This window comes from Hippocampus bargibanti, linkage group LG05, assembly GCF_051943395.1.
Source record: "Hippocampus bargibanti isolate YZ-2025 linkage group LG05, ASM5194339v1, whole genome shotgun sequence".
Classification (NCBI taxonomy): Eukaryota; Metazoa; Chordata; class Actinopteri; order Syngnathiformes; family Syngnathidae; genus Hippocampus; species Hippocampus bargibanti.
The window spans coordinates 28,919,099-28,931,881 of NC_142738.1; the positions used below are offsets into that span (position 1 = coordinate 28,919,099).

At 41.6% G+C, this 12,783-nt stretch overlaps 1 protein-coding gene across 1 annotated transcript; it reads left to right on the forward strand.

The window, feature by feature from the left end:
* The first annotated feature begins 835 nt into the window (after positions 1-835).
* On the forward strand, positions 836-12,111 carry arpin (actin related protein 2/3 complex inhibitor). Its single transcript, XM_088997621.1, has 6 exons — positions 836-972; positions 2,087-2,162; positions 7,846-7,978; positions 9,535-9,741; positions 11,209-11,372; positions 11,724-12,111. Exons 1-6 carry the CDS (start codon positions 881-883, stop codon positions 11,730-11,732), a joined length of 681 nt encoding a protein of 226 aa, XP_088853747.1. The 5' UTR covers positions 836-880; the 3' UTR covers positions 11,733-12,111.
* The last annotated feature ends 672 nt before the right edge of the window (positions 12,112-12,783 follow it).

The window sequence follows — 12,783 nt, forward strand, 5'->3', positions numbered from 1 at the left end:
TCAATGTAAAATCACTTCTCCATTCATATTTCGTTACAAGGACATGCTGTTTGGATATTACAACAAGACCAACGATAAATATTTTATTATTAATTTATTAGTTTTTCTTGCCAAACACATATTCATAAATCTAAATTTTGTGAGAGGAAACCCCTATTTGTAATATTTCAAAATGAAATGAAACTATATCAGAAAACAATTCAACCATCTGCCGACCTAAACGCTATCAAAACACATGATTTGTTGATGAAATATGGCATAGGATGATGTGCTTGCCGATTCATCTGGTGTTCCCCCCTCTTTTGTCAATTTCACTATGTTGTGCAGACTCAAAGAAATGTTAAAACCCCTGGGGACGCCCACTCTCTCTCTCTCTCTCTCTCTTCTTCTATTTTTTCTTCTCTTTTTCCTTTTTGTATAATGATTGTGTCAGGAACTCTTTTTATTTCCTGTGCGATCAGGTACTGTCTCTTACGCGATTATGTCACCTAATGTATGTTGCCAACTATTTACAAAATATTAAGTATGCAGAAAGATTTGCTGAGACACACCTCTGATTTACTTCTAGAAGCTCCACGAGCTATTCAAAACCAATGGTTTCGTTTACTTTTGTTGTGTTTTGTTTGCAGTGTTGTTTGTTTGATTCTATTACTTTGTATGTTTGCATGCCATTTGAATAAAAAAAAACAATTAAAAAAAATTTGGACCTCCAAATTCAAAGGGCGTACGCAGTGACCTTTCCTCGTCGGAAATCGGCTATCGGACTTCCCACGTTCGGGGAATGCATCGCAAGCATCCCGGTCACGTGGACGGAAGCGGAAATGTCAGTTTCGGGAAAACACCGACAGCATTGTTTGGAGTTCTTATAATTTGTGAAAAAATGAGCCGAATATACCATGACATATCTTTAAAAAACAAACCAGTGAACAAGGAAAAATATGACCATGTGTGGCCACCTGGATCCTATGAAAGGTTGGTTAAAAATTGTTGTATCCAATGAATTCATTAAATCCATTTACAGTACTGTCCCATTATGCAGGTATGAGCGGACTCGTGTGAACAACTATTCCGACGACGAATATAATCGTGTGTTTTCCTTCTTCTGATTTAATGTTCCTTCCGTAATAACGTTTCAGTCTGATGGAAACAAGTGTTCGTATCTTTGGAGTGAAAAACACAAAACATTTATTTGCACACAAGAGAAAGCCCAGAAGAGTTTTAGATATTCAGATGACTGTCGTGTTCGCGGCCTATAGGGGTCATGCTTGTATAGCACTACCTTGTCTGTGCGTGCCGTACTGTACATCTTTTCTATACAGCGCTGTTCGCTTTTGACTAAAAGGGGGAGACCTCATTATTTTAAGTTATTTTGCAAAACCAGGAAGTTTAAGCACCCAAATGTGACTTTAAGGAAGTGTATTCTTATATCAGAATCAGAAAACCTTTATTCGTCCCACAATTGGGAAATTTGTTATATAAACTGTTGCTCTTATGTTTTTATTCTTGCATTGCATCACAATTTATTCAACATGCATTTTTTATTGTGTTTATCTAGAACAGTGGTTTTTAATCTTGTTGGGGGCACCGAACCCCACCAGTTTCATATGCTCATTCACCGAACCCTTCTTTAATAAAAAATAAAATCGGATTTTTTTTAATGGTGCATGAAATGAATTGTGCATTAATACAGTAAAGTCTCGTTATATCGATATCGGATATATCGATAGTCCCGGTTATATCGATACTATTTCTATGCACGCACGGAGAAAATTACATGCAAACAGGGTCGGATATATCGATAGTCCCGGTTATATCGATATTTTTTCGGACTCCCTTGAATATCGATATAACGAGACTTTACTGTATCACTTTGTTCAAATAACAAAACCAACACAGTGCATGAACTCAAAATACAGTACTTTCAATGACTGTGCGCACTAACTGCAGCCTAGACTGAGGGGTGAACCTCTGCGCCAGATCACCGAGCCCCTGAGACCGACTCACTGAACCCCAAGGTTTCAATTGTACCCAGTTTAAGAAGCACTGATTGAGAACTACTGCTTTGTTGTTGTCTTTATTGTTACAGTGGTGCCGGAGTTATTCTTGAAGGAAGGCTTGTTGATGTTTCAAGACATGCATTGACCGATGTCAACAATCAGAAGGTACTGGATGGAGACTTAAGATCACAATCCAGAAATTGGAAGTTTCTTTTTGCAAATAAGACACAAAAAATGTGTATGCAAAGCTAATAGTTAAAAGAAAGCACATTGGGTGGAAATTACCCCCACATTTGAAATTAATTAATTGTTGACTTCTCAAATGTTTTTTGCAAACTGAAGTTTACAGATTACACATGTTTTCTCTTCCCCCCAAAAAATTGCGTCATGATATTGCCAATTGAATTGGTCAAAATTATACAGTATGACATTATATATATACATATATACAGTAAAGTCTCGTTATATCGATATCGGATATATCGATAGTTCCGGTTATATCGATACTATTTCTATGCACGCACGGAGAAAATTACATGCAAACAGGGTCGGATATATCGATAGTCCCGGTTATATCGATATTTTTTCGGACTCCCTTGAATATCGATATAACGAGACTTTACTATATATATATATATATATATATATATATAACAAGACTTTACTGTATATATATATATATATATATATATATATGTATATATATATATATATATATATAACGAGACTTTACTGTATGTATATATATATATAATATATATATATATATATTATATATATATAATATATATATATATATATATATATATATATATATATATATATATATATATATATATATATATATATATATACAGTAAAGTCTCGTTATATCGATATTCAAGGGAGTCCGAAAAAATATCGATATAACCGGGACTATCGATATATCCGACCCTGTTTGCATGTAATTTTCTCCGTGCGTGCATAGAAATAGTATCGGTATAACCGGAACTATCGATATATCCGATATCGATATAACGAGACTTTACTGTATATATGTATATATATTATATATATATACACAGTAAAGTCTCGTTATATCGATATTCAAGGGAGTCCGAAAAAATATCGATATAACCGGGACTATCGATATATCCGATCCTGCGCCGAACTGCATTAAACAAAAGCCGCCAAAAGAGGGCAGCCAAGCGCCATATAAGAAACGGAGCTGGCCATTAGCTCCCTTTTTTTTGGGTGAGAGATGTTCACCCAATGTTGCCTCAAAATGGCACATATAATTCTTTAATGATTGTAAACATGTATGCTTTAATCTTCAGAACGAAAGTGTATTTGAAACATATTCATAACTGGATGTGTAACAAGAAAGCATATTATCCGAATCTGAAGCCATTGTTTGGATTCACAAGCAATGCAAGACGTCTTGGCGTGAAGTCATTTTTATTTGCATTTGAATAAAAAGTGACATCGGCTGTCCTTTAATACACAGTATGGAATGTTAATAATTTTCAAAATCATCGCGCTTCAGCAGACAAAACAAGAAACATTGTTGCAAAAAACGATTGCATTCATATACAGTACAGTGGGCATGTACATAACACAACAGGGAAACTGCAACGCTTACATCTTACTGTATTATGTATACAATTTAAAAAAGTCATCAATCTTCTTCTGCTTCCCATTTTTACCTTTTAACACAAACACTTCAATCTCGTCTGCTACACACGAGCTAGCGTCTGAAAATGAAAATGGCTCTGCTACACGGGTGCTGGGCACGTAACCAAGTCACCTGACCAAGTCGACCAATGGCGCGACTGATGGCGTGACACGTAACCAAGACACGTGACCAAGTTGACCAATGGCGCGACCGATGGCGTGTCACGTGACAAAGTCACACGGCCAAGTCGACCAATAGCGCGACCGATGGCGGCTCATGTGACCAAGTCGACCAATGGCGCGACCGATGGCGGCTCACGTAACAAGACACGTGACCAAGTTGACCAATGGCGCGACGGATATATCGATATAAACAACAAAAATGGCCGGCGGGGGATGAAAAGGAGCACCGTAATAACCGGATTCTCGTAATAACCGGGTATCATACTAAACGGTACTAATTATACATAAAAAGACTAGAAATGTGCAAGGGAAATGAAAATAGTATCGTAATAAGCGGTACTACCGATATAACCGATATCGATATAACGAGACTTTACTGTATATATATATATATAGCGGCTGGATAGCTCAGTTGATAAGGCATCGGTTTGGCATATGGGAGACGAGGGTTCAAATCCCACTAGGGGCAGAGAAAATGAGCACAAATACATCATCCAGTGTGGGTCCTTGGGCAAGACCCTTCACGCTAATGCCGACCTCATACAATGATGAGAGACAATAAATGGAATGACATGCCGGCGCCCGGCCATGGCTCTGCTGTAATGCTACTACTCAAGCAACCCTAGTCAGAGGGGTTACATGCGGAGAATGGGGGCTGAATGGTTACTTCGAAACCCACAGTCACGGTTGACCACGAAACAACTAGTAGCTCAGTGTTCCAATATCCACAAACGGCAATTGCTATCACAACTTGAGATTGATGAGGTACAACACAAATTCCGAGTTGAAGGGCCCCAGGCTGCCACATCAGAGGAAGAAGTTCAACCAGAGATTGGGAGGCAAGCCCCAATGAATGATGAGATTGGGAACCCCAATGAATGAAATGCTGAGTGAAGCAGCAACTGACCTGAGAGATAAGGAAGAATGAAAATGAAATGAAAACTGGGCAACTAAGAAACCGATTACAACGGCTATGGGAAGTACCACCTGAAAGTCTCATGGAAACTGTGAATGCAGCACTGAGAACGTTCCCGACCGGAACGATCACGGAAACCAATGAGCTGATATACGCCTCAGCATCAGTGATCCTAGAGATGCTTGGCTACAATGAGAGCAACCATTACCCACCATGGAAAAGACGGTTGGAGGCTAAGATCAAGGCGGCTCGGAAAGATGTGAGTCAATTGACGGAGACCCAGATAGGTGTGAATAAAAGGCCAATACCCAAGAGGTACATGCAGATAACCATACCTGAAGCACTCGAAACTGCCAAACAAAGGCTCCAGGCCTTGTCCAGTCGCCTAAAGAGGTACACGAAAGAGAATGAGGCCAGAAGAATAAACAGGCTGTTCGTAACACAACCTGCGAAAGTGTACGCTCAGTGGCAGGGTTCTAACAGCAGAGCAGACCCTCCAAGATACTGGAAGGGCATATGAGAGAAGGAGGTTCGCACATAACAGCAGTGCACAATGGCTGGCTCCTCTGAAAGAGGAGCACAGCAACCTCCCTGAACAGAACCCAGTTACCATCACAGCGGCAGATATACAAGAAAGAGTCTCAGGTATGAAAAACTGGACGGCACCAGGCCCGGATATGGTCCACACCTACTGGCTAAAGAAACTCACAGCTCTCCACGAGCGCCTAGCAGCACAAATGAACCAGTTGCTGATGGATGGAACTCACCCAGGATGGCTAACCGAAGGGCGAACAATCCTAATCATGAAGGATTCCTCAAAGGGTGCAGTTCCTTCCAACTATCGGCCAATAACCTGTCTCTCCACAACATGGAAGCTCATGTCAGGCATCATTGCGGCTAAGATAAGTGGACACATGGATCAATACATGAGCAAAGCACAGAAAGGGAGGTACTAGAGGTGCCAAACATCGGCTGCTGATTGACAGAACAGTCGCACAAGACTGCAGGTCCCGACATACCAACCTGTGCACAGCCTGGATTAATTACAAGAAAGCATATGACTCAATGCCACACACATGGATCACTGAATGCTTGGAGTTGTATAAGGTCAACAGGACCCTGAGAGCCTTCGTTGCAAACTCGATGAGGATGTGGAAAACCACAATTGAAGCCAATGGCAAGCCACTAACGCAAGTGTCCATCAAATATGGCATATACCAAGGTGATGCACTCTCCCCACTGCTGTTCTGCATAGGACTGAACCCCCTCAGCCAGATAATCGCCAAGACAGGCTATGGATACCGCCTCAGAAATGGAGCTACGATCAGTCACCTCCTCTACATGGATGACATAAAGCTGTATGCTAAGAGCGAAAGGGACATAGACTCCCTGATCCACACAACCAGGATCCACAGCAGTGATATCGGAATGTCATTCGGGCTGGAGAAATGTAGTCGCATGGTGACTAAGAGGGGCATGGTAGTCCACACTGAAGGGGTCTCACTCCCTGAAGGAACAATAGCAGACATTGAAAAGAGATGTACAATGGCAACCTCGAACTAGCAACAAGGAAAGCGGCTACGACCAAATACCTCCAGCGGGTGAGGCAAGTCCTCAGAAGCCAGCTCAATGGCAAGAACAAGACCCGGGCAATAAACAATAAATAAGCTATGCCCTGCCAGTGATCAGATACCCTGCAGGAATAATAAGTTGGCCAAAGGAAGAGATTCAGACCACGGATGTTAAGACCCGAAAACTCCTCACCATGCATGGAGGGTTCCATCCCAAGTCCAGCACCCTGAGACTGTACACAAGCCATAAGGAAGGAGGCCGGGGACTAGTGAGTTTGAGAGCCACTGTCCAGGATGAAACATCCAAGCTCCATGAATACATCAAAGAGAAGGCTCCGACGGATGATGTACTCAGAGAATGTCTCAGACAATGGGGAACAGAGGATGAGGTGCTGGAAGAGGGACAATCATGGGATCATGGGCCTAAAGGATAGCACAGAGGCACTCATCCTGGCTGCTCAATAGCAGGCCCTGAACACCAGAGCCATAGAGGCAGGGATATACCACACCAGACACCCAAGGCGTAGGTTGTGCAAAGTGGCACCTGAGACAATCCAACACATAACTGCAGGGTGTAAAATGCTGGCAGGGAAAGCCTACATGGAGCGCCATAACCAGGTGGCTGGCATAGTCTATCGAAACATCTGTGTGGAGTATGGACTGGAAACCCCAAGGTCAAAATGGGAAACACCTCCCAAAGTAGTAGAGAATGACCGAGCAAAGATCCTGTGGGACTTCCAGATACAGACTGACAAGATGGTATTGGCGAACCAACCAGATATCGTGGTCATAGATAAAGGGGAAAGGAAAGCCATTGTCGTGGATGTAGCGGTCCCGAGTGATGGAAACATCAGAAAGAAGGAACATGAGAAAATCGATAAATACCAAGGGCTCAGAGAGGAGCTGGAGAGAGCCTGGAAGGTAAAGGTGACAGTCGTGCCTGTGGTGGTCGGAGCACTCGGGGCAGTGACCCCCAAACTCGACGAGTGGTTGCAACAGATCCCGGGAACAAAATCGGATATCTCGGTCCAGAAAAGCGCAGTGCTGGGAACAGCACGGATACTGCGCAGAACCCTCAAGCTTCCTGGCCTCTGGTAGAGGACCCGAGCTAAAATGGGGGACAGACACCACCCATGAGGGGCGAGACGAGGATTTTTATATATATATATATATATATATACAGTAAAGTCTCGTTATATCAATATCGGATATATCGATAGTCCCGGTTATATCGATACTATTTCTATGCACGCACGGAGAAAATTACATGCAAACAGGGTCGGATATATCGATAGTCCCGGTTATATCGATATTTTTGCGAACTCCCTTGAATATCGATATAACGAGACTTTACTGTATATATATATATATCTATATATATATATATAGATAGATAGATAGATAGATAGATAGATAGATAGATAGATAGATAGATAGATAGATAGATAGATAGATAGATAGATAGATAGATAGATAGATAGATAGATAGATAGATAGATAGATAGATTTTTTTTTCATTTGGCAGGTTCGTTACTATGTGCTCTACATCAAACCTCGACGCATCCATCGCAGAAAGTATGACCCTAGTGGGAAGGAGATAGAACCAAACTTCAGTGACACCAGAAAGGTCAACACGGGTTTTCTCATGTCCTCTTACAGTAAGTAAAGTCTAACTTTTTTTACTTCATCAGTATTTACACCTTTATTTTTTTCATTTGTTTGATTATCATTTTGCATTTTTTCATAAAGTAGGGATATCAAACTCATGTTTTTCATGGGCCACTTTTTACTTATAGCATCCCTCAATGAGCTGTTCTTACAATCAAACCAAATGAGTGAGTGCTGAATGATCTGATTGTACTGCTCGATATGCACAACAAAATGATAGCTTACTAGTTTTAAATCAGAAAGAAAATGTGATAATTTGTTGAATTATTGTTCTAATTAGTGTAAAAAGGATGAAAAAATATTGACAAATAGTAATGTTATTATTAAGTACACATGACTATTCAGCATTCTTGTACAGATTTTAGCACGATTCATGGATGGTGACACATAATTGGCTTTGCAGGCCACAAAAATGATGTCGCAGGGACATCCACCATAATGTAAAATTTAATCAAGCTGATAACTTGGAAACCTTTGAACAGGTCTTTCCAGACAAGAGTGTACGCTTGCACGAGACAGAATTACGTTGCAGCGACAATTATCCTTCGTAAAGGATCCCCCCAACCCCCTCAAAAAAGCAACACTCTTTAGTAGTACTGTAGTGATGGTAGTATTAAAGAGAAGTATTCATGTGGTGACAAAAACAACTATTTTTTGTGTGAAGCTCAAGCTGAACAAGTGGTATGATAACATAAACCTATTACAGGTAGACAGGGTGACCGTGTATCCTGTAAAAGTCAATACAAACTGTAACTGTATATTTTTCCCAAATCATTTTCCCTAAAACATTTATTGGAAATTTAAATCCACTATTTAAAGGTCTTAATGTCACAGACACAATGAAAACATTGCAATACAGTAAAAAAGCAACACAGATTAACATGGTAATCCCCCCTTCAAAATTGCGGATGGCAAAAAATGAAGTCCATATTTCTTTGCTTGAGCTGCTGCTCCTACAAACTGACCTTTTGGTTTGTCTAGAACAGGGGTGTCAAAGTCATTTTTTGCCGCGGGCCACATTATAGTTAAGGTTTCTTCTTGAGGGCCGTTATGAATTTGGGCAGGCCATTAGAATGTCTAAGCCCCTCCACATATTACATATAGAGCGCACAACCAATTAATGAATAACTACTTTTCAAATCTGAAGTCAATAATAATGACTGTTATTGTGGTTTACATCCAAAAATATGACATTTTGGTCAGGATCTTAGCAAGTATCATGGAATTTCACAAGTTTGATTTGCTTTCGCGGGCCGAAAAAAAATGATGTGGCGGGCCGGATTTGGCCCCCGGGCCTTGACTTTGACACCAGTGGTCTAGAACAATATATTCAGTCAATGTGAAGTATTAAATATGATGTGAGTGCACCTTAAAAAGGTCTTCATGAATTCCTTATACTGTATCTGCAGATACCCTGGTCGAGGTCTTTAGTTATCAAAGAAGTAAATGAAGCTAACATCTGAGATTCCAACTAAAAACAGGAAAACAAGTTAACTTCTTCTATGTGTACATGTGTGTGCATATATTTCTATCAATTTTTATAAAGAGTTGGATGTGAAAGGAGAGTCAGACATCCTGTCAGAGGAGCAGTTCTCAGCACTGATACGTAAAGCCGAGCTGGTGAAGGTAACAGACAAGCACAGACCTGACGGCACATGGGCCTTCTGGTATCCTGAATGCGAAATGGAGAAAACGGAGCTTGAGAGTGACACAGACATTCGACTGAAGACTCGAGGAAATAGCCCCTTTATATGTGAGTCGGTATGGTCATGATGTGACCATTTATTCACCTTTTTCATAAGACACAAAGTTGTACTTTATATTGGCACGTTTAATGTTAGAGAATACTCGCCGAAGATGATTGCATGGAAATCATTTGTCCATCTTTTGAAGTTGAGGAGCATATTGCTAAATAAACCAAAGAACTACAATAATCAACTAATTAAAAATGAAAATGAACACACTCATGGGTCATGAAACCCTGAAAAAGCACACATAAAAAAAGCTATACCGTCTCCTATTTCATTGAACAGTCTGCATGTTATATTTACAACACACACACTTTGGCATTGTATGGATTACAATGGGTAATGTCCTCCTGGTGTACTATGAAATTAATTTCCATTCAGAGATGCCCATCATGACCTCTCCATGAGCTGTCACCTTACCAAGGTGGAGGAGTTTGCGTGTCCCAATGATCCAAGGAGCTAAGTTGTTTGGGCGTTCATGCCCCTGGCAAGGTCATCCATGGCAACCAGAATCCTGGGCGCAACACCAGTCAAAACATGGCTCACAGACCTCTTATGAAGAAGAAGAATACTCGTTCAAACTTGCATCAGCGAGCTCCCCCGTCTGGAGCTAGGCCCCGAGATGGGCATCGCTGGCGAGCACCTGATGACCAAACCCTGCCCGAAGAGGCAATATAGGTTCCCCTCCACACGGGCTGACCACATATGGGAGGGGCTAAAGGGGCCAGGTGTGAAGTGAGCTGGTCAGCAGCCAAAGGTGGGAAACTTGGCCTTCCAATCGGCGGGTATAGAAGGTAGCTCTCGGTCGATGGAATGTCACCTCTCATGCAGGGAATGAGCCTAAGCTGATGTGCGGAGCAAGAGTTTCTGACTGGACATAGTCGAACTTGAACACGGTCTGGGTTCTTGTACCGGTTATCGCGAGAGGGGTTGGTATCTATTCCACTCTGGAGTTGCCCAGAGTGAGCGACGCAAAATCAATGTGAGCATACTGATTGACCCGCAGTTCAGTGCCTGAATTAGCGTTCATACTGTTCTCCCTCCGTCTTCAGATGACTGTTGTTTGTGTCTATGCACCAAACACCAACCCGGAGACCCCACCCTTTTTTGAGCCTTTGGAGGCAGTGCTGTCGAGTGGTCCCCTGGGGACTCCCTCACATTGTTGGGGAACTTCAATGCTCACATGGGCAATGACAGTGAGGCCTGGAAGGTGGAGATTAAGAGTAACACCCCTTCCCAATCAGAACTCGAGTGGTGTTTTGTTATTGGACTTCTTTGCTCGTCATGGATTGTCCATAACGAACATCATGTTCACACATAAGGGAGTCCATCTGTGAACTCGGAACCAGGACACCCTAGGCCGCAGTTTAATGTTAGATTTTGTGGTTATATCATCAGATATGCCGCCACATGTTTTGGATACTCGGATGAAGAGAAGTCTGGAATTTTTAACCCTTTCTTACTGTTTCCAGTCTCCTTGGCTAAAATAGATGCTGGCACTGTGTCCAAATGTAATTTTGCTGGAGACGAAAATACTGGAGCATCGTGGACAGACAAGATTATGGCCAACAAATCTGGAGGAGCTGACACTCAGAAGCAGGGAGGTGAAGGAGAGGGACCGCAAGACGATGAATGGGTGAGAGCAACAGCTACAGTAACATCCACCCATAATTTTACTGTGCGAACAATGTACTCTATATAAATGTGCGTGTTTCCATTGAAACATCCACATTTAAGTACTCATCTCCAAATGGGCCAGGCATATGCTGTCAACATTTATATTGTACCCAAAACTGTTAACGATCATGAGATAAGAAATAAAGCTTTTTGGGGGCGGGGGCTAGCTTTCTCAAAATGTAAACAAGGATGTAGAAAAAAAGACTAAACATCACTGTGTCAACTGCAGCCTGGTATCATGATGAGATGTCCACTGTATTAACCGCTGTACACAAAAGGACTGAAAAGCACACTTTTTTTTCTTTCATAGGATGACTAAAGAAGATCTTTAAGCTTTTGGTCAATTTCCAGATTGAATGGTCTCAACTTCGGCAGGATGTCTTGGATCAAATTGCTTTGGTATACAAGACACCAAACGTATTGCACATGTGGCCTTAATGTGAATGGTTCCCTTGAGTAAAACTGACAAAGTTATGCTCTAGTTTTGATTTGGTCACCTACCTACACAGGCTGTATTATTGGACTTGCTTTGCTTCTTTTATGCCCATTTGCATTAGTCATGCTGCATGAGAGAAAAAGCTCAACGCCAACATACCACAAAAGATTGAATGTCTTCCTAGAGAAGATGTGTACAGTTCAAATGCAATACTAGAAAACTAATAGTAGAGACTAATAAAGGCAAATCCAATCCAATCCAATCCAAAAGATATAAAACCAAATAATTCTTTGCCATTCAGCTTTTCAGTCGTCACAGGTCACCGTTTATCTTATTTTACGTTTCACAATTCGCCACCAATTTTGAATGGGAGACAGGCCTGGATTGCAGGCAAGTGAGCTCGAAAAGTCGACAGCGTACTGACAATTGGTTTTCCGAAGGGCGGCCCAGTGGTCATCTATATCGCGTCAACCTCATAGCGCAGAGGTTGTGGGTTCACTCCCGGCTTCTTCTCTGTGTGGAGTTTGCTTGTTCTCTTGGGTGGGTTTTCTCTGGGTACTCTTAATTTTCTCCCACATTCCAAAAGAATGCATGGCAGGTTAATGAATGGTTAGCATCTCTGCCTCAAAGTGGCAGCACTGATTGATGTCTGTGTGCCCTGCGATTGGCTCGTAACCAGTACAGGGTGTCCCGCTTACTCCCTGAAGACAGCTGGGATAGGCTCCAGCAAACCCCGCAACACTTGTGAAGATAAAGCGGATTAGGAAATGGATGGTTTTTCCCAAAATGTTCCTGTGCCCATGGGTTGATATCCTTTTCACGTTGATGTCAGTTTGTGATGGCAGATGAGGGATGGAAGACCACAAATATTCAAATATTCTTACCTGCAGTGATTTCTCCAGATTTTCTGAAACTTTTCAAGATATTATGGACT